Genomic DNA, 22753 nt, shown 5'->3' with positions numbered 1-22753 from the left:
TATTAAAAGCACATTAAAGCGTCAAACTTTAAAAACTTTCCCAAACAGGGCTGCCCTTCAGATGTCTTCTAAAAGTCAGATAGTTGTTTCTTTCCTTGACATCTGATGGGAGGGCGTTCCACAGGGTAGGTGCCACTACTGAGAAGGCCCTATGCCTGGTTCACCTGGTTCACCAGCTATAGCCATTCCTGAACAGAGATAGCCTGATCACTGTAGCCTATTCATTCATAACCTCAAGGCTGGATTACTGCCACATACTGTACTCTAGGAGTGGCTGTCCTTGGTGCTGATTGCGAAGCTCCAGCGGGTGGGCAATGCAATGGCCACGCTGCTTACATAGCTGCCAACATATAACACCACTGTAAAAAAAAACCCACAGCTGCACTGTCTCCCCATCTACTACTGAGCCGGGTTCAAGGTCCTTGTGTTCATCTACAAGGTCCTGGGTATCTTAAGGACCACCTGAACCTTTATATCCAGCTTCACCACTGAGGTCATCTGCATGGGCATCACTGGTCATCCCCAAAATTGGCAAGGCTCACCTGACAGCAATATGAAGCTGAGCCTTTAGTGCCATCAGCCCAGTCCTGTGAAATGCCAATAGAGATTCAGTGGGTCCCTTGAAATGCCGGCCAAAAATTATGCAGGCAGGTAAGAAAATGTATTCCTGTAACAGCTAATTGATGATCTCTGGTTTAAAATTTTACCCAGTTCTTATTCCATATAGGTATTATTGTTGTGAGCTGCTTTGAGTTCTTTTATGCCAATATTTTAAAATAAATATTTTTTTAAAAAATAAATACATTGTTTTTTAAATAAATAAATAGGCCCTAATGAATTTTCTTTTGACTAAGCTGAGTTGTTGGGTGGATATCTATGATCAGAATAGGAAGTGGTTGTCACCTGCCCCTTATGCATTGATATGGCAGAGAAAAGTTCAGTACAGTGGTACCTCGGGTTAAGTACTTAATTCGTTCCGGAGGTCTGTTCTTAACCTGAAACTGTTCTTAACCCGAAGAACCACTTTAGCTAATGGGGCCTTCTGCTGCCGCTGCGCCGCCACTGCGCGGTTTCTGTTCTCATCCTGAAGCAAAGTTCTTAACCCGAGGTACTATTTCTGGGTTAGCGGAGTCTGTAACCTGAAGCATATGTAACTCGAGGTACCACTGTATGTATCTTAACAGGACTTGGCAACTGGGGAGGGATTTCCCTCCCCTTATATTTTCTTTTGCACAGATCCCAAATTATCCAGACCCAGGATCTTCCTGACACCGGCTGAGCCTGTTTACCCAGGAGCAAAAGTCACTATCCATTGCCAAAGCCAAGACATTGCAGCAGCATTCTATTTTAAAAAGGATACAGACCAAATGGTCCCTACGGCCATCAGTTACAACGGGGCCATGGCAATTTTCGACATCAGTAATATAAAGCCGGCACATGCTGGGAACTATATCTGCACTTATCGTCCCAAGCTAGAACTTTTTGTCACCTCACCATCCAGTGATCCTGTGGAGCTGCTTTTCAGAGGTATGTTCTGAGTGTTTAGGTGGAACCAGAAATAATTTCAAGAGTGAAGTTAAGTAAGCTGACAGTAGTATATGGGTAAGCCCTGATTCCTGGAGTCTGATGGGACCCCTTAGACTCTTAAGTTTGCATGGGTAGGCAAACTAAGGCCCGGGGCCTGGATCCGGCCCAGTCGCCTTCTAAATCTGGCCCGCAGGCAGTCCGGGAATCAGCATGTTTTTACATGAGTAGAATGTGTTCTTTTATATAAAATACATCTTGGGTTATTTGTAGGGCCTGTCTAGTGTTTTGACATGAGCAGAATGTGTGCTTTTATTTAAAATACATCTCTGGGATATTTGTGAGGCATAGGAATTCGTTCACTTTTTACCTTCAAAATATAGTCCGGCCCTCCACAAAGTCTAAGGGACAGTGGACCGGCCCACGGCTGAAAAGTTTGCTGACCCCTGCCTTAGAGTTTGATTGATAATATCACATGATATCCCACACCATAACTCCCGCCATGTAAGTCCACCATGACATGTATTTCAGGATCATGCGCCCCCTCTACAATGAAGGCAGGCCTTCATGGACTAATAGGCAGAGTTTTTTAAACCCCTAGCCAATTTGACTTGAGTCACAATAGGGTATCTGATTGGCTTGACCGGGCTATGTGACCCCTCTACAATGATTTCACATCACTGTGGTCTAATCAGAGGTTTTAAACCCCCAACCAATCTGCTACTTAATCTGCTAGAACTTTTAGAAGTGCTGGGTCAGCCTCAGTGTGTTGACTCCTAAGAAAGTGTCTGGGCATGTAAAGAGGCCATCCTACAGCAAGCCCAAGTTCCCCCTTCCCTGATTGTATGGGGTTGAATACCTCTGCCTATTGGTCAACAATAACCTGCTGTCATTGTGGAGAGGTCACATGACCTCTCCAAAGGCATGACATAGTGGTCTTGAAGGGTGGTATTTCTGAGGCAGGGCTTCCGGGGTGGCATATCATGTGATCATCAATCAAACTGGGGGGACGACGACTAGGGGGTGAGGCTTAAGCATTTGACAGGTAGTAGGACTTTTATACTACTGCTGACAACCAGAAATAGCTGTGGATATATGAGTGGGAAATTATTCTGTCTGATATTTACACTGGTCACCTCCATTATTGTTTTGCTAAATATCAATGCTAGGAAAGTTCATGATGACCTCATTCACACATCCCAAAACCGTGTGAGAACCAAAACAGAGCCCTCCATTGAAATCCACAATTTTATTAATTTTGCAGTGCAGTTATGCAATCACAATGTGCACAAAAATGCACATATTAGGGTAAAATGTGCCTTAAAGGGCATATATTATTGAAAACAACATACAAAATGCATTATTGTAGGGGAAATCGCTTTGCAAAAATGTGCATATTAGGTAAGATTTGTGTTCAGTGCTGATAAATTTTCATGATGGTTTTTTTTTAAAAAAACCCCACAGCAAACTGATACCAAAAATGTAATGCATTGAATGGAAAATGAGAAAAAGAGAAGCCAAAATTGACAAATTCACCCATCCCCAGACACGCCCCAATCACATGGTGACAGTCAGCATCTAAATTCCTTTTTCCTTCTGTGCATAGATGACAGCTTAATAAAACCTTCAATCTCCATCAACCCCAGTGAGTTAGTTGCCCTTGGAGGAGAAGTCAATATTGTGTGCACAATTGCATATGGATCTGCACAGTTTTACCTCCATAAGACTGGAGATCCAACACCAAAGTATTCCAGGATGGGTAATTTGAGCACCCACACTTTTCCCATTACCAATATCAGCTTGGAGGACAAAGGGCATTATACTTGCAGCTACATATGTTCAGGAAATTCCTTTTTCATCTCAAAACACAGTGCCCCCCTGGAGCTTCTGGTAACAGGTAAGGCTGGTCCTCCAGCAATCTCCAATATTTGTTTTAAAATGGCCTTTGAAGCTTATTCATTCATTTATCTAGCCCTTCTGGTTGTTTATGTCATAAATGTTAAAATGGGAATTTGCTCAGGTGAGCTTGAGAGGTAGCAGTGTTCTTCTGCTCCTGCGTTTTTAACATCACCATGATATGAGGAAATTAAGCAAAGTGAATCTTTCTCCTAGCTATGGGATAACACAATGGCGAGGGAAGGAACAAACTACAACTGCTTATTTTCCAGGATGCTGTTCAGGTCATTGGGTTGGAACCAGTAAGAATAGTTGGCAACTCAACAGAAATGCAGGATTCTTCCCCCGTGCCCTTCTAGAATATTTGGCTAAGCTGTGGACTATATGGAACTGGCAGAAATGACTGGCAGAATCCATGACCAGGGAGAAGAGTCGGCGGAAGAAGATTGGAAGAAATTTAAAGACTACTGTAAAATTAAGGAATTTAAAGGAATTAAGGAATTTAAAGGAATTAAGGAATTTAAAGACTACTGTAAAATTAAGGAATGTTAAAATGATGTTGGATGGAAAATAAGTGGCATTGGTAAAAAGTTTTATAAGAGTATGCAAGTATGGATTGATAACGGTTAAAATATATATTTACAATAGGTGATGATATTGAGCTATGAAAAATGGTAGAGGGTAAGGATTTGCTGAAAGGACTTTTTAAATGGGAATACAAAAGGGGAGGTGTGAGGAGGTCAAAGAACCAAGGTAATGAGACTAAGGACTATTGAAAGATGGAGCTAATTTTGAATTTTTTCTGTTTTCTTTTTTATATTTTGCTATTATGATTTTTTCTTTTTCATATATACTTTTTCTATGTGTGTGTTTTTTCTGTTTTTTCTTTAGTTTGTTAATTTCTTTATTTTGTACTGTGTGATTATATGTTTGTGTTTAAAACTTTAATAAATATTTTTTAAAAAATAGAATATTTGGCTAAGCTGGATTTGCCTGGGATAAGTTCATCACAAAGAGGTCTAAATGTTCTTTCACGTTGAAGACGTGTTAGACTTAGGCCCGTTTAAACAGTATCAAACCACTTTCAACAACCATGTCTTCCAGCAAAGACTCAAAAGGAAGTGTAGTTTGTTAAGGGGACTGACAGTTGCTAGGAGACCCTTATTCCTATCACGGAGGTACAATTTGCAGAGTGGTTTAACAACCAATGCCTTAGAAATCAATGCGTCTTCACAGAGAACTCTGGGAATTGTAGTTCAGTTAGGAGAATCGGTGTCTCCTAACAACTCTCAGGATCCTTAACAAACTATACTTACTGGGATTCCCAAGCTGTAATTGTTTAAAGTGGCGCAATACTCCTTTAAACATATAGTGCATGTGACCCATAAATATGTCTGCACAAAAAATTGTGCAATGGATGTCCTTTCTCTGGAAATAATATAAACCAGCAGTTATATTCAGATCTCTCCGTAGTGCTGAAGAGACAACAAGAGATCAAGAAAAAAGCAGGGCGATGATAAATGGAGTGGGACTCCTCACCATCCAATCTCTCCCTTTCCACAGATCCCAGTTTACCCAGACCCAGTCTTTCCCTGAGTTCTGTCATTGTCAATGTGGGAGAAACTGTCTCCCTCCAGTGCCAAAGCCAAGACAGGGCCGTGACATTCTATCTCCAAAAGTCTGGAGAAACGAAGCCTCTGCAGCGCCTTGTGACCAGCAGGAACACCGCCAGCTTCACCATCATTGCAGAGCAGGAGCACAATCGAAGCTTTGCCTGTAGTTACCGCCCTTCGCCAGATCTTTTTGTCATCTCAGAGCCCAGTAAGCCTGCCGAGTTTCTAGTTATAGGTAGGGAGTCGTCATTGCAAGCACATTCCCCACCCCCTTGCTTCAGCTTTCATTTCTGGTTTGAGCTTGAGCATCAAGCTGGGTGTTTACTAGCACAAGGCACTAGAAGGCTATCTGGAGAGGGCACATAACATGGATTAAACCAGGGATCGGCAAGGTTTACCTCGCCTGGGCCGGTTCACCCTCTGTGGGCTCAGGGCTGGATCCCTCGGTGGGCTGGATCGCACACACTCACCCCCCCACCACCGCAATTTCCAGCATCTGTGCAGACGTGATTTCCAGCGTCTGCATCTGCACAGACACGATTTCCGGCGTCTGTGTCTGCGCAGACGTGATTTCCGGCACCTGCGCATGTGCAGACCTAATTTCCAGCACCGCAGAGGCAAGTCCCCGTGCTGCGCTGCGCCGCGCCGGTTTAGTGCAGCGTGAGGGGACTCATGGAGCAGATGGCTCGGTTCAGGGGCAGCTCGGGGGCCGGTTAAACGACCCCCATGGGCTACTTGTGACCCATGGGCCTTAGGTTGCTGACCCCTGGATTAAACAGAGGTTTATTTAATGAGTCCCACTTCCTCGGTGGGAAGATGTAGCGTTTAAAAAACAATAATTCCCCTGCCTGTTCCATATCAGACTTTCCTGGAAAACATCTGGGCTGACTTTGTTAAAGCATGTTTTGCATACTTGGTGACCCCTGTTGGGAATCTGTGTACGTGCAGCTACTCACACAGAGTCAATTAAGGTTTGGCAGACAGCCAGAAAGCAATCTGAAGGAGTAAGTCTGCCTGGTGATAACAGAGACATGGAGACCGCTCCCTGATTGGTCAAGCTCTCTCAAAGGAGTGATAATTAATGGCCTACTAACTGTTAGTTCAGTATTTCAGGTTCAGAGTTCTGTGTGTCAGTGTAGGAGATGTGAGTCGTGTCAGAGAGAGCTAGCAAAAGATCTGTGTTCTGTTCCTGTAAATAGTCCACTGTATATAATAAACACCTAACTACAAGTTCCTGGTTCCTGCTTCGTCCATCCTGTCTGCAGCCAAGTCGCCAATTGCTTCCATGGATTCTGCGTTTACTCTGCTAGGTCTGGCTAAGGTCCTGCAACTAGTCAGAAAGTTGCGAAACACCAAATAGGTTTTGAAAGGGCTGTAAGTTATCTGCTTTTCTGTGCTTCATGATTTATATGCTCATCTAACAAATACAACTTGTTAAAGTTCATTCTGAGTGTTCCTTTTACTGCCAGCCTGAATCCAAAAGAATATCTGATAAGACAGCCATTCACTTATTATATTCCACCAGCAAGTGAAAATTTATCTGTTTTGACAAGTATTTGGCTGGCTTTCTCTTTTTATGACTTATTTCATTTTACTTTTTTAAAAAAGTATTCTCTGCTTTGTCTTAAGATAGTTTTGATCTGCTGTTGTTTAGCTTGTTTTATTTCCTTGTGTGCTTGTTTTGAAATATCATATGCCTTCCATTAAAGGGAAAAGCATAATCCCTAATGTAGCTTCCTATCCTGTGGCTGAAGACAGAGCCCCGGCTTATGGTTGTCAACATCTCAATCCCTGTTTCCTTCTGTGCACAGATCGCAGGTTACACACACCAACCATCTCCATTGTTACTAGTCAGCTGATTGCCCCTGGAGCACAAGTCAACATCACGTGTACAACTAATGGTGGACCTGCAAAATTCTATCTCCACAAGGCTGGCGATCCAATGCCAAAACAGTTGGTGAAGGCTCACAATCATGTGGGTATTTTTTCCATTGGCAATATCAGTAGGAAGGATGAAGGGAACTACAGCTGTAGCTATGCATGTTTAGATCGTCCGCTGTTAGTCTCACAACCAAGTAACTTCCTGGAGCTTCTTATAGCAGGTATGTTGTTGTTGTTGTTGTTGTTGTTATATCAGGTATGTTGTTGTTGTTAAAAGCGGGGTGGGGCGACGACAATCAGTGCAGAATACATAAAGTGCTCATCCAACAACATCTTTGGAAGTCTGACTCAATCCATTAGAATAGTGGTTCCCAATTAGGGGTCCGGGGACCCCTGGGGTTCCACAGAACACACCCAGGGGGTCCACAGCACCACCCCCTGCCAGGGGCTCACTTATCTTGTTAATTGCAGAGTGAACTCTGTCTCTATGTTTCCTTGATCCTTCAACTCTGCGACTTACCATACTTTTTGGTTTCAGAAGTTATTTAACTTAATTAAGTCATTATCTCCAGTTGGGTACAAAACATCAAAGTCTCATTTTGGCTTTATCTGGAACAGCAAAGCTTTCCTGCTCGTGTGCCTTTTATATAAGACATAGCAATAAAATCATACAAATCATTGAGCAGCATGTTCAAATCAGCAAGAGGAAGATAAAATAGTTCTAAGTGCTAAAATAAAAGTATTTCAAAAGCATTTAAGAACATATTGACATGAAGAAATTAAGAAGGTGAACCCTTTACAGTGGTACCTTGGGTTAAGAACTTAATTTGTTCTGGAGATCCATTCTTAACCTGAAACTGTTCTTAACCTGAGGTACCACTTTAGCTAATGGGGCCTCCCACTGCCATCGCACGATTTCTGTTCTCATCCTGAAGCAAAATTCTTAACCCAAGGTACTATTTCTGGGTTAGCGGAGTCTGTAACCTGAAGCATCAGTAACCTGAAGTGTCTGTAACCCGAGGTACCACTGTATTTGCTTGAGTATAAATTGATAGAATAAAAATTTACCTTTTAAATTTCTGTATAGCTGTCAAGGGGCACAACTGACACTTAACGTTCCCTGGCTACGCTCAGTCCTCAGAGCTGTAGTTTGTTGATGATGCTGGGAGGGAATTGTAGTGCTCTGAGAAGTGAACTACAGTTCCCAGAATTCTTTGGAGAAAGCCATGTGCTTTAAATGCATGTTCAAAATGCTTTCAATGTGTGGTGTGGATGTAAACATTTAAGTATTGCATCTGGGAGTGGGTAATGGGAAGCAGCTCCCACTACCAGTGCAGTGTAGATGTTCTTCCCTTCCTCTGATGTATGGACTTTTTGGCTCAGTTTTAACAAATTTACCCCTTTCCACATCCCCTTTTGGTTGCATTGTGGTTTTGGACTATTATGAGTGTGAATACTAAGAGTCTTCTTGTGCATATTTTCTGAGTCAACTGAGCATAGCTGGCATTCCATAATATACAGCTGGAAATCAGGGCCACAGAAGCACTGGACATGCTGCTGACTATGGCCTATTTTATTTAAATTTATTTTCCATCACAAACAGTGTTGAAGGTGCATCACATACTGTATAGTACCATGGAGAGACCTGGTCTGCATAGAGACATTGGATTCTTATCTCATTACACACAATAAAGCTATTTTTAGCAATCTCACCCCTTGGTTTTTCCTGTAAGACCAATTGCAGTCGTTAACAGGTTTCCACACCTATCAGCCAATCACCCATTCCCACCACCCTTCTGAGTAATACCCCTCCCCACCCTCTCACTATATATAAGGGTCTGGTGACTTCTGTTTCAGTGTATCTGAAGAAGCGTGCATGCACACGAAAGCTCATACCAGTAACAAACTTAGTTGATCTCTAAGGTGCTCCTGGAAAGGATTTTTTTATTTTGTATAGTCCCAGTTAATGCATTTCCGAGGACAGTCAGGAAGTCTGGGTTGCATGGATATAAAAGCTATTGCACAACTAACTCTGTATGCAGATGTACTTGCCTCTGCTTTCACATCCAGAGCAATGCATCCTGCACATTGTGGTCTGTTGGAATAGACAGTTGGTGGGATCAGTGGATTAAAGTCTCCCTGTTCATTTGCTTATGTGCACAGGTCCTCACACCTCCAATCCGGGGACTTCTGAGCCTCCAGATTATACCCTGATCAACATAATTAGATTTGCCGTAGGAAGTCTGATCCTCTTCTTCCTCACATATGTCATAATCAGAGACCAGCAGCTCCAAAGGAAACATGGCCTTAAAGTGAGATGACTCTCCTTCTGGAGGAAACATGGATTTTAGGTGAGATTACTCTTCCACCACTTCCTGGTTCCACACTGGTTCCTTTGATTTTCCAAACTAGGTCTGAACCTAATCTCAGACCCTCCAAGTGTCCCTATTTCCCAGGGACAGTCATGTATTTACAGAAACCATCTCGGTTTCTGATTTGATCCTGGAATATCCTGCTTTTCCTTAGGATGTCCCTATTTTCATCGGGGAAATGTTGGAGGGTATAGAATTAGGCAACCCCTGAGTCAAGGAGATAAGTAACTATACAACCTTTAGAAGACATCTGAAGGCAGCTCTGTATAAGGAAGTTTTCTTTAATGTTTAATGTTTTATTATGCTTTTATCTGTTGAAAGTCATTCAGAGTAGCTGGGGCAACCAAGTCAGGTGGGTGGGGTGTAAATAATAAAAACTTTATTATTATGGAATAGGGCGTTCCTATTTTCATCAGAGAAATGTTGCAGGGTATGTAATCTTCAAGGGACTTTTTGCATTTGCCCACTGTTCATATACTTTTCATTTTGAAAGAAAGGTCCAGGTTTAGTTACATCCCTTAGCTTCTCTGCTGAAATGATCACTGGTGAAAAGCTCCAGGATGCAAATCACAGGTGAAAGTCAGATAAGACAGTTGAGAAGAGGGGGATAGATTAAAGGTCTGATACAGTAGAAGGCTGATCCTTATTTTGCTTGGTATACATTCAAAGAAACATACAAATAATTTCATGCATTCAAGGGAGCTGGGGGCTAGCTTGTGTTTCTCTTATCACATCGGCCACCACTCCTTACCACGACTATGGGACAATCACCCTCCAAAGCCAAAGGACTTTCAAACACAATTTTTGATATTACATGGGTATCACATGTTCAAAGAAAGAAAACACCAACCGGTTGACTTCCAGAAGCCCATGGACACTACTTACAAGCCTCTTTGTATCCCATCTATTATCCTTATCCAACCTGGTGCCTCTATCCCTTTCTGTGCTCAGGAAGTCCCCAGGAATGGATGGAGTAGGGATAACAATGACACCATCCGTCCAGTGTTGATTTTAGGCAAACTTCCCAATGAATGGCAGCTTAGCCCCCTCTTGTCCCCCCTCAAGTTATGCACACAGCTCAGCCTCTAATGCCAGTGTCTAGTTAATCCGGGTTGGGGAAAAAACCCTCTATTGTTATTATTGGAACGTGGGTGGTGCTGTGGTCTGAAACACTGAGCCTCTTGGGCTTGCCGATCAGAAGGTCAGCGGTTCAAATCTGCGCAACGGGGTGACCTCCTGTTGCTCGGTCCCAGCTCCTGCCAACCTAGCAATTCGAAAGCACACCAGTGCAAGCAGATAAATAGGTACAGCTGCAGCAGGAAGGTAAATTGTGTTTCCGTGCGCTCTGGTTTCTATAACAGTGTTCCATTGTGCCAGAAGCAGTTTAGTCATGCTGGCCACATGACCCAGAAAGCTGTCTGTGGACAAACGCTGGCTCCCTCGGCCTGAAAGTGAGATGAGCTCCACAACCCCGTAGTCGCCTTTGACTGGACTTAACAGTCCAGGGGTCCTTTACCTATTGTTATCTCATGCCTTTCCCACTATATATACAGAATATTTATATTGCCCTTAGATTTTGATGTGCAAAAGTACAAGAAATGTTGAAACCACTGGCCAAGAAGCCAAGCAAAGATAGCTCCGTGAGTCCACCGTGATGACAAGATAATTTTCTCAAGACATACAACAACAATATGAGATTATTCTTTTTTCAACACTCAGGCATACCAGATGCACCACTGCATGAAGCAGGCTGATAAGCAAGCTTCTTCTTTTTGTCACTGGCTACAACCTATGAATTGGAGGGTTTCCCCCAATTCATCAGTCTTCAGGTGATCCATTACAAAAAGCACGTTTTAATTATTGGGGCTGTTCTTCAAGGCACCATGTGTTTATTCTCTTTGGTTTGATTTATATTTTGTAATGGTGTTTTTTTTACCGGTATTTGATGCCATTGTGTTTTAGATGTGTTGCTCTTAAACTGTATTTAAAAAATAATAATAAAGATGGGGTTTTCTTCTCAGTTTGTGTTATTTCGTCTATTACATTGTATAATACTTTACACTGCTTCATAATCTCAAAACAGTAGATAGTCTGAGAAACTGTGGCTTTGGGACTGTTGTAGGCCTTAGTTTTGTCATATATATGGTCAGAATCTTTTGATTTCTTTGTTGCTGCCTGCATGCCCTATACAGGGCAGCAAATATTTCAGTTTACAAGGCTCCATGTCCTTTTGATTTTAATTTTAAATTTTTATTGGAATTTTATTTACAACATAACACAAACTCCCCAACCCCCCATTACACAAATCCACCCTCATTAAATGTGAACATAACATACAGTGAGCATAACATACAACAATACAAACAACCAAATAAAAGACTTCCTTTATCATGTCCTTTTGAATCAAGCTAGAATGAATAAGACACTGAGGAGCTCACTTGGTTAGAGTCTCACACAATCCTCTATGACCACTCTTTCTATCTTTCTATGGGTGAGAGCTACCTATAGAAAATAACTGAGAAATAACTGGCTGGGGAACAGGTATTCATGCCACGCCCCATGCCCCAAGCAGGACAACAGCAGGATCTTGAGATAATACTCTTCGTAACTCAGTTTTTGTTTCACATGGAAATGTTGATTTATTTATTTTTAATGTTTCTATACATTTAACAGCATGAAGCATTCATAGGGAGCCCAAGCCATCTGCTGCATTTAGACTGGAAGGGGCAATTTAAGCAGCCTAGACTTTCCTATAACATGGGAGGTGTTTCTGTGCTTTACAATCACAGTTTCCAGGGCTCCTGCCCTCAAGTGAAGCTGCCACAGTTTGAAAGGGTAAACCACCCAACCCCTGTAATTGTAATTGTTTCTGGCCATTGTGTTGCTTTTGATATTGCTGACAGTTTGAAAGGGCACAGTGCTCTGATTTGGATTTCATCATAACCTTGGGCACACGAGAATGGCCGCAAGTGATTCCCACCTTCTTTGTTGGGGACCTATGGAAGAATTGACAAGTATGAGGTGTTGCTTTGTTAATTCAGACAACTCGCCCAAAAGATCTGGTGCTACTGGCTTTAGAGGCTAGTAGTTCCTGCTCCATATAGTCCGTATAGTCCATATAGTTAAAGCTATGGTTTTCCCAGTAGTGATGTATGGAAGTGAGAGCTGGACCATAAAGAAGGCTGATTGCCGAAGAATTGATGCTTTTGAATTATGGTGCTGGAGGAGACTCTTGAGAGTCCCATGGACTGCAAGAAGATCAAACCTCTCCATTCTGAAGGAAATCAGCCCTGAGTGCTCACTGGAAGGACAGGTCCTGAAGCTGAGGCTCCAATACTTTGGCCACCTCGTGAGAAGAGAAGACTCCCTGGAAAAGACCCTGATGTTGGGAAAGATGGAAGGCACAATGAGAAGGGGACGACAGAGGACGAGATGGTTGAACTGTGTTCTCGAAGCTACGAACATGTGTTTGACCAAACTGCGGGAGGCAGTGGAAGACAGGAGGGCCTGGCCTGCTCTGGTCCATGGGGTCATGATGAGTCGGACACGACTAAACGACTAAACAACAACAAATTTCCTGCTCAGAGAACTTTGTGGGAAGTTTGAATTGCAATTATATGCTTGGATCCAGGGGATGTGAGACCCTTTGACAAGTGATCCTGACTCAAGGACATCCTTTAAGAGGTCACTACGAGAAAGACCTGTAGGTTTGGGGTAATCCAGGTGTTACCATCTGGGGATTGCAATGCTGAAAGGAAAGCAAGAAAATAATCAAAATGGCAACTTGGATGGGGGACTGTTTGTGAGCAATTGCATCTCCTACCAACGGAAGTGAGAAGTGTGATGTCCCTGCTGCCTATTAAAATTACAACCAGTCACTGCTAGCTGATCATAAAGCAATGTTGGCACACTAACAAATGGGAGAGTCTGCTTGGTCAAATAGGAAATGAGTCTTTAAATCTGAACTTTACAATGCAGTAAAATCCAACTGCTTTTCACTAGGGATGGGCAAATCTGGAAATTTTGGGTTCTCACATTTCCAGTCTTAGTTTGGTTCTCCAAATTTCTGTATGTGGTTTTTTAAAAAGGCAACAGGAAGATGGCTTGTGGTACAAAGGACTGTTCAAGATGGTGAGATGAGAGTAAGTGGCAACGGAAAAAAGGCTGAGAAAGCGGAAGGAGGAAGTCAGGATGGAGGACAAAATAATTGCAGCAAGAGAGTTGGAGAAAAAAGCACCTGGAGGTGACAAAGATAGAAAGGAGGTACTGAAAGTTATAGAAAGTGAGAAAATGACAGAAATTATTTTTTAGATAAGAAAATGCAAAGCTAATGGTGATGGTCACTTACCCTCACAAAAGAAATGGTCCCAGAAATCAAAGAGAGAATGCAACCACTGAAAGGCTTCAAAAGTTTGATAATATATGAAATATTGGTCCACTTGTATTGGGGGGAAAATCATGCCAGTATCCCTGTGTGTGATATGTGGTATATCCTAGTGCTATTAATTTTAAATTAAAAGTGAAACTGTAGAAGTGAGTCGCTTGTTCTGGGTCTGGACTGGATGAAGACCACTGTTCTAGAGACTATTGTCTCTTTGACAACCCCTCAAGTAGAGTTGTGTGCCTGGTTGTTGTTGTTGTTGTTGTTTTATCTTACAACTTGCTGCTACTTCTTCATAATAAAACTCCTAATTAAAACATGATTTTAATATAATTTTAATAGGGCTCACATAACTTCCTAGGGAACTCTTCAGTATTCGCCTACAGTATTTAGCCAAATGCCTGAACCCACCTTGAAGCAAAAACTTAACCTGAAAGTTCAAACACAAGGAAATAAACAACTATCTGACTTTTAGAAGACATCTGAAGGCAGCCCTGTTTAGGGAAGTTTTTAATGTTTGATGTTTCATTGTGTTTTTAGTATTCTGTTGGAACCTGCCCAGAGTGGCTGGGGAGGCCTGGCCAGATGGGTGGGGTGTAAGTAAATAATAATAATAATAATAATAATAATAATAATAATAATAATAATAATTTCTCAGTGCAATCACTCAATGCAAGTATCTAATTAGACATGAATTAGCAAAAATCTGTGCAAGCTTCTGGCTTCTGGACTTATGTGGAAATTGATCAATAAAAAATATTTAAAAAAGAAAAAAGAGAAGGTTTCTTGGCTAGCAGAGGGGACAGGTCTGCTGGAATCCCAATCCATTCAGGTAAAAACAGTGTTGAGAGATTGAAGGCCTTAAGGTAGTGAGAGTCTGGGAGGGTGTAGTTGGCCAAGTAGACAGTCTCCCCACCAGCCAGGTAGCCAGCCCAGCGGCCAAAAGTGCCAATTGTCATTATTGTGTGGTTGCAATGAACAAGGAGAGCAAAATCCCTCCCTGGAGAGGACTCGCGCCCATCCCCAGAAAAATACACATCCCCCCTGGAGGCATTGATGTTTTCCTTGCACCACTCCATCCCATTGCTGGTCACCACAAAGATGGGATTGGGGTACTTCTCTCTGAAATAGTGCATGGCTTTCTCCAAATAGCCTCTGTCAGCCACCACACCTTTCCAGCTGGGCATCACATGGACATAATCCCCTCTGCGGACATGCACGCCAACATATGTCACCTCCTGGCGCTGCCCTCTTAGCTTCTGAAGATATTGATTGGCTTCTTCCTTGATGTGGTCATGGAAGGAGAACTGCTGAAGTATCTCTTGGCGGATATGGTGATAAAAAGTGTAAGACCATGGGTAGCCCGTCAGCCGGATGTACTTGCCTTTGATGTGTTTATAATCCTCTGACATCCAACTTCGCAGAGGGAAGTTCTTCCAGCGGATCTTTTTGTCCACTTCAGCACTGATCACTGGTAAAGTGATTCGGAACAGTGGTGACAAGTACTGGTGCATGGCTGGATAAATACAGGCTTGATGTCCATTCATCTTGGCTAAGGCATAGAGGGTGGCATATTCCCCCATCTGGTTTCCCAAACGGCCATCAGATTTCACTGTCCATATGCCACTATCTGTTATCTTACAGGATAACCTGGATGAATTTCCCATCTCTGGGAAATTGGATGCATTCTTGAAGCTGATCCTCCACAGCTGATATGGCATCTTGTCATATAGGTGAAAGAATGCAGAGAGGGACAGGAGACCAAAGAAGTAGAGGAAGAATAAGATGGCACGTTGGCTGAAGGAACATCTTTGTGGGAGATCCATAGCTGCACAATAGGAACACCTAAAGGAAGAGCAGAGTAGTGAAAAGACAGGTGGTATCAACACACAGATCACAACCACTGATATATGTCAGTGATGACTTGAACTTACATCTTTGTTCTATTTGAAGTCAAAGTTTCTTTTGGCAACTACACCATTTTACTGATCTGACCCTCTCTGCTTCTGTTAGAGGCAGGACAGGGGCGCCGACTTGTCCCCCCTCATTGAGAGGTTCCCCACCCCTTGCCGCCCCCAGGCAAGTGCTGGCATGTTGGGTGGGGGTGGGACTGTGCTCAGCCCAGGGGTAACCTGTGAAGCGTGGTCCAGGAGCGGTCCAGAATCTGAAGGTTCCGCTAGGCATCAGTCCGACAGGGCCAAGGCAGGACACGAGGCAAGGACAGGTACAGCATCTCAGGCAGGATCTGGCATATTGCAATGTTGCTCCCGCAACCTGGGTTGCGGTCCGACAGCCTTTATCTTTGTCGGAGTAACGGCTGGTCCTGATCCCCCGGCAACTCACCTCCCTGTTTTGCCCAAAGGCGAGCACTCCTCCTGCGAGTACTCAGGTCTCTCCTTCTCTCAGACCTTAGTCTCTGCAGCTGGGGAGATGTCGGTGGGTTTCTAGACGCAGGGGCTGCCTCAGCCTCCTCTGACCCAACTGGTAGTGGAGCAGCTTTAAGTGATGGCCTAGCTGAAGGCAATGAGGTAATCCCCGCATCTGGAGCCAGGACAGGCTCAGGCCCCTGACTTGGCCCAGCTGGTGTTTGTTGCAGGGGAACCTGTGCAGACTGGAACTCTTCAGGGTCAGGCCCCAGACTTGGTTCAGATGATGCCTGAGGCAAAGGATCCGGTGCAGACTGAGACTCCCCTGGCTCCGAATCCGAGCCCGAGTCCCAGGCCATCACAGGGACATGCAGAGGGCGATTTTCATCCTCTGTGCTGCCCGTTGCTGATGGGTGAGCACTGGCCCATTGGGTGGGAGCGTTGACATGCCAGGCGGGGCCAGAATGGGTCATGTGATGCCAGGCCCTCTCAATGTGGGGGGTAAGTCGATGCCCCTGTCTAACAGAGGGTCTAATTTGTAAAATGGTGTAGTCATCATGGCATGCATGTACCAGAAAACATCAAGAAGTAAAATAATTTAGACTGAGATCCACACGTTCCCTCTTTTTTCCTACTCATTTAGCCATCCTACTTACAGGGCATTATTAATTCATATCTACAATGGAACCTTGACTTATGTACAGCTCTACTTATGTACGATTCCAGTTACAACCTTCAGTCGGTGCTTCGACTTATGAACTTTCCTCTAGATACGAGCAGAGGCCTTGCCAACAGCCCAGAGCTCACCTGGCTGGCTGCGGAGCAGCGCTGAGGCCTCTGCTGCTGGGGAGAGGGCCCCCATCCCACCCACAAAGCTTTGGAAGAGGTGCTGCCTGCAAGGGGCACAGCAGGGCGCACTGCAGCCCCAAACCCCACTGAGGAACTAACCTGAGGAAGTCCAGAGAAGAACCTGGCCTGGCAAGAAAAAAAGTGCCCCTGGCCGAAGTGAATCAGCCCTTTACTGACCCTTGCCCTACCCCCAGCTTGTAGCCAGATAAACCCACCCACCCTCAGTGCACGTAAGAAAAAAAAATGTTGTTTTTTTCCAGCTACAAAGCTGTCTTATTTATTTTATAGTACAGTACATTGATTATTGCCTTCATTTTATGGATCTATGGTCTCGTTAGATGGTAAAATCCTTGTTAAATTGCTGTTTTAGGGGGTGTTTTTCATCGTCTAGAACGGATCAATTCACTTTTCCATTACTTTCTATGGAAAAGTGCGCCTCTATTTATGTACGTTTCTAGTTATGACCTGACCTCCAGAACGGATTATGGTTGTAAGTTGATATTCCACTATAGTTAATATGTAGCCCCCTAGAACGATACGTATTTAGAATTCCAGCCTTACATGCTAGGAGGAACAACTGCAATGGCTGGACTTTGGGAGTGCAATTTATTGGATGGAAATGTGATGTCTCTGTTTCTCAGCTTAACCTGCCAAACAACACTCCATTCTCTCCATTGTTCAACTTCTCTCGCACCTAGACTTTCCTTCCTTTTGGTCTTCTCTCTCTCATTCTCTCTCTCTCTCTCTCTCTCTCTCTCTCTCTCTCTCTCTCTCACACACACACACATACACACACACACAGCAAAGAGATCACCCAGCACTATCCCTCAGCTGCTGATAATTGAAGGATTAAATTGGAGAACTAACCTGCAGTGATTCTCCAAAGATGTTCTATCAGGTCAGAATTCAAGAAAAGGCAAGCTTTGTTTTCTCTGCCTGTATGTGGGATTGGGAGTCGCGCTCCCTGGATACTGCAATAGTATAAGGAAGGGCCATGGGTAACTGCTTTACACTGACTGCTGTTAACATAATTTTTACAAGTGAGTTTGACTTCTGTACAGACTCATCATGAAACGCATGCAGGTCATAATGTGCGATTGGACTTCAGAACTCCTCATGACTTCCTGCTCGGGTGTTTTCTGTATGCAAATTAAGCAAAAAAAGAAAGAAGTCCATATATTCACTCATCTATTTATACATACACACAAACACACACCTACACCATCCTGCTTCTATAGACTGCAGGACAGTTTAAAGCATAGAACATAATAAACCAGGGGTCCTCAAAGTTTTTGAAGAGGGGGCCAGTTCACTGTCCCTGTACATTGTTGGGGGCTGGACTATAGTTTTAAAAAGATGTGAACGAATATTTAACTCACCCACTTTTGATGGTTTGTGGCTGTGGCGTTTGCCCATTCTTTGGGGATACATTTGTATTGAGAGAGAGAAAGGGTTAATAGGTTGACCAATAAGAAAGCCTGGAGGCGGAGCCTACCTGATTTTGAGGCTCAGCCAGAGGTTTAAACAGTTAGTTCGGTTGGTTCTTTGGGGAGGGGGGAGATAGAGGAGTCAGAGTGAGTTAGAGACAGGGACAAGACTGAGAGGGAATAGATTGACAGCGTTTCGAATATATTTTAAAACTTGTTTGTGTTTGAAATCAACTTTAATCTTCATTGTTAACTCTACCTGACTGAGACTCAATACTTCACTGGGGAACCCTGTTTTTTCCCCACAAAATTGGTGGCAGTGGAAGAATAAAGTACAGTGGTACCTCGGGTTACATACGCTTCAGGTTACATACGCTTCAGGTTACACACTCCGCTAACCCAGAAATAGTGCTTCAGGTTAAGAACTTTGCTTCAGGATGAGAACAGAAATCGGGCTCTGGTGGCGCGGCGGCAACAGGAGGTCCCATTAGTTAAAGTGGTGCTTCAGGTTAAGAATAGTTTCAGGTTAAGTACGGACCTCCGGAACGAAGTAAGTATTTAACCTGAGGTACCACTGTAGTGGTGTACAGGTCAATAGTCTGTGAAATGACCGGGGGCTCTGTATGAACGCCACAGTAGCCTTCCCATTCCCCATTCTGTGGCACGAGTGGTTGTGTGTTGCATTCTGGCAGGTGAGCGAATTTCAGCAGTCCCCGCCCCCCAACAATCAAGCAGCCAATGCCAAAAATCGCTCACCCGCTGTAACGAAGCACAAACCCAAGATTGTAAGCGGCGATTGGCCGCTTGATTGTTGGGGGGCGGGGAATGCTGAAAATCTCTCACCCACCAGAAGGCAGCACACAACCACTGGGGGTGGGCGCGAGGAGGAGGAGTCCAAGAGCGACCCTCCCAGGAGGCGCCCTATTGGTCAGCGCTGAAGCCCGTCAGACCCATTGCGGCGCTCGAATTGGCCCTTTCCACGTTAGACAGCGGCGGGTTCTGCAATGGCCGGGCGGGCCGGGTTCAGGACCCTGGCGGGCCGGATCCCTGTCTCTTACTCAAGGTCCTTCCACCAACAATGTGTGTCTAATCCTTGGACCCCAATAATGACCCACAGCAGAGGACACCAATGGGGGGGGGGAGAAGAAAGGGGGAGAAACAAAGAAAAGGAGAAGAAAAGGGGATTTCTGATTTTCCGTCTGTCAGTTACATAAAAGAAATTATTCAAAACATTCCTGCTAGGGTGATATCTAACTATTCTGCTTTCTGTTAAGTAATGTTTTCCCAATCTTCAGACACAAATGTCTCAAATTCATTCCTTTTCCTTTTCACACAAACAGTCCAAAAGGGGTTCTCTAATTAGAATAATTCATAATAAAAGTCAGCCATGAAGTAATGCCTCTGGTGTATATTTCAGATTATTATCTTGTTTTCTGATCTCTGCAACACAGCTGAAGATTTCATGGATATAGTTATCACATTGTAATTTTTTGTTTGTTTCAGCAAGTCTACGCTGAAATGATTTAGTGAATCGGTTAAAAGTAGAAGTGGAAATTGAAGGGTGTAGCAGCTGTTCTTGCTCCTGTATCTCCCAAATCTGTTGCCATTGCTTAGCAGCCTTCTCAGGGTACTAGCTAGCTGATCATAAAACAATGTTTGTACACTAACACCTGGGAGAGTCTGCCTGGTTTAAATGGGAAATTTGAACTTTACAAAGCTGTAAAATCCAACTGCTGTTCACAGTTTATCACTAGGGATGGGCAAATCTGGAAATTTTGGGTTCTCACATTTCCAGTCTTAGTTTGGTTCTCCAAATTTCTGTATGTGGTTTTTTAAAAAGGAAACAGGCAGATGGCTTGTGATACAAAGGACTGTTCAAGATGGTGAGATGAGAGTAAGTGGCAACGGAAAAAAGGCTGAGAAAGAAGAAGGAGGAAGTCAGGATGGAGGACAAAAGAATTGCAGGAAGGGAGTTGGAGAAAAAAGCACCAGCAGGTGACAAAGATAGAAAGCAGGTGCTGAAAGTTATGGAAAGTGAGAAAATAACAGAAAGACTTTTTTACATAAGAAAATGCAAAGCTAAAGGTGATGGTCACTTACCCTCACAAAAGAAATGGTCCCAGAAATCAAAGAGAGGATGTAACCACTGAAGGGGTTCAAAAGTTTGACCAGTAATACATGAAATATTGGTTCACTTGTATTGGGAAAAACATCGTTCCAATATCCCTGTGTGTGATATGTGGTATATCCTAGTGCTATTAATTTTAAATTAAAAGTGAAACTGTAGAAGTGAGTCCCTTGTTCTGGGTCTGGACTGGATGAAGACCACTGTTCTAGAGATTATTTTCTCTTTGACAACCCCTCAAGTAGAGTTGTGTGCCTGGTTGTTGTTGTTTTATTTTACAACTTGCTGCTACTTCTTTGTAATAAGACTCCTAATTAAAATATAATTTTAATATCATTTTAATAGGGCTTGCATAACTTTCCAGGGAACTCTTCAGCAGGGCTGGATTTAGGTTTGATGAGGCCCTAAGCTACTGAAGGTAATGGGGCCCTTTATATGTCCACCTGTCCTTTGTCAACAACAAATTGCCACTGTTTTTGTGTGTTCAATGTATGCTATATGGATTTTATGGACCTAATAGATACCTAAAGCCATTTCCACATAACAAATAGGAGCCTACACAACACAATACACTGTTGCTGTATATAGGTTTTATTTTATTTGTTTTTTATCCTATATTTTGTAAATGTATAACCAGGTTTTTCATTCAATTTTTGGGGCCCCCCAAGAGAGTGTAACACTAAGTTATAGTTTGTTTAGTTTATACGTATATCCAGCACTGCTCTTCAGTATTCACCTACAGTATTTAGCCAAATGCCAAAACACAGAGTATCTAATTAGACTTGAATCAGCAGCTATCTGCTCAAGCTTCTGGCTTCTGGACTTGAGAAGGTTTCTTGGACAGCAGAGGGGAGAGGTCTGCTGGAATCCCAATCCATTCAGGTAAAAACAGTGTTGAAAGATTGAAGACCTTAAGGTAGCGAGAGTCTGGGAGGGTGTAGTTGGCCAAGTAGATTGTCTCCCCACCAGCCAGGTAGCCGGCCCAGCGGCCAAAAGTGCCAATTGTCATTATTGTGTGGTTGCAATGAGCAAGGAGAGCAAAATCCCTCCCTGGAGAGGACTCTCGCCCATCCCCAGAAAAATAAACATCCCCCCTGGAGGCATTGATGTTTTCCTTGCACCACTGCATTCCATTGCTGGTCACCACAAAGATGGGATTGGGGTACTTCTCTCTGAAATAGTTCATGGCTTTCTCCAAATAGCCTCTGTCAGCCACCACACCTTTCCAGCTGGGCATCACATGGACATAATCCCCTCTGCGGACATGCACTCCAACATATGTCACCTCCTGGCGCTGCCCTCTTAGCTCCTGAAGATATTGATTGGCTTCTTCCTTGATGTGGTCATGGAAGGAGAACTGCTGAAGTATCTCTTGGTGGATATGGTGATAAAAAGTGTAAGACCATGGGTAGCCCGTCAGACGGACGTACTTGCCTTTGATGTGTTTATAATCCTCTGACATCCAACTTCGCAGAGGGAAGTTCTTCCAGTGGATCTTTTTATCCACTTCAGCACTGATCACTGGTAAAGTGATTCGGAACATTGGTGACAGGTACTGGTGCATGGCGGGACAGATGTAGGCTTGACGTCCATTTATCTTGGCTAAGGCATATAGGGTGGCATATTCCCCCATCTGGTTTCCCAAACGGCCATCAGATTTCACTGTCCACATGCCACTATCTATGATCTTACAGGATGACCTGGAAGAATTACAGGCAGTGTTGGTGGTAATGAGGGGAGCAGGTTGTCCCCTCCCTGGGAAATTGGATGCATTCTTGACGCTGATCCTCCACCGCTGATATGGCATCTTGTCATACAGATGTAATAATGTAGAGAGGGACAGGAGACCAAAGAAGTAGAGGATGAATAAGATGGCACGTTGGCTGAAGGAACATCTTTGTGGGAGATCCATAGCTGCACAATAGGAACACCTAAAGGAAGAGCAGAGTAGTGAAAAGACAGGTGGTATCTACACTCAGATCACAACCACTGATATATGTCAGTGGTGACTTGGACTGTGTTGCCACACTTCATATGATACATCTCTATGTGGAAGCAAATTCTATTGACTTCAATGAAACTTACATCTTGGTTCTATTTGAAGTCAAAATTTGTTTTTGGAGAAAGTGATAACAATACCTTTTTTTTGGCAACCACACTATTTTACTGATCTGACACTCTCTGCTTCTTTTAGAGGCAGGACACGGGTGGTGATGTGTCCCCCCCCCCATGATGGGGCCTCCATCCCCTGCCGCCCCTGAGTGAGTGCTGGCATGTTGGGTGGGGGCGGGACATGCAGAGGGTGATTTTCATCCTCTG

The 22753-nt window shown here is 43.6% G+C and overlaps 2 protein-coding genes across 2 annotated transcripts; both read right to left on the bottom strand.

Annotated features, from left to right (window-relative positions):
* Positions 1–14354: 14354 nt before the first annotated feature.
* LOC128398897 (galactoside alpha-(1,2)-fucosyltransferase 2-like) lies at positions 14355–15388 on the bottom strand. The gene has a single exon (XM_053360162.1). The coding sequence runs from the start codon at positions 15386–15388 to the stop codon at positions 14414–14416; it is 975 nt and encodes a 324-aa protein (XP_053216137.1). The 3' UTR covers positions 14355–14413.
* A 5756-nt stretch (positions 15389–21144) lies between these two features.
* Positions 21145–22241, bottom strand: LOC128398896 (galactoside alpha-(1,2)-fucosyltransferase 2-like). Its single transcript, XM_053360161.1, has one exon. The coding sequence runs from the start codon at positions 22239–22241 to the stop codon at positions 21237–21239; it is 1005 nt and encodes a 334-aa protein (XP_053216136.1). The 3' UTR covers positions 21145–21236.
* Positions 22242–22753: the final 512 nt, after the last annotated feature.

Source organism: Podarcis raffonei, chromosome 13 (assembly GCF_027172205.1).
Source record: "Podarcis raffonei isolate rPodRaf1 chromosome 13, rPodRaf1.pri, whole genome shotgun sequence".
NCBI lineage: Eukaryota > Metazoa > Chordata > Lepidosauria > Squamata > Lacertidae > Podarcis > Podarcis raffonei.
This window is presented reverse-complemented; position numbering and strand designations above follow the sequence as displayed.

What these genes read in the sequence shown, in the direction of transcription:
- LOC128398897 (XM_053360162.1), bottom strand. Translation starts at nt 15,388, where the DNA reads ATGCCATATCAGCTGTGGAGGATCAGCTTCAAGAATGCATCCAATTTC.
- LOC128398896 (XM_053360161.1), bottom strand. Translation starts at nt 22,241, where the DNA reads ATGCCATATCAGCGGTGGAGGATCAGCGTCAAGAATGCATCCAATTTC.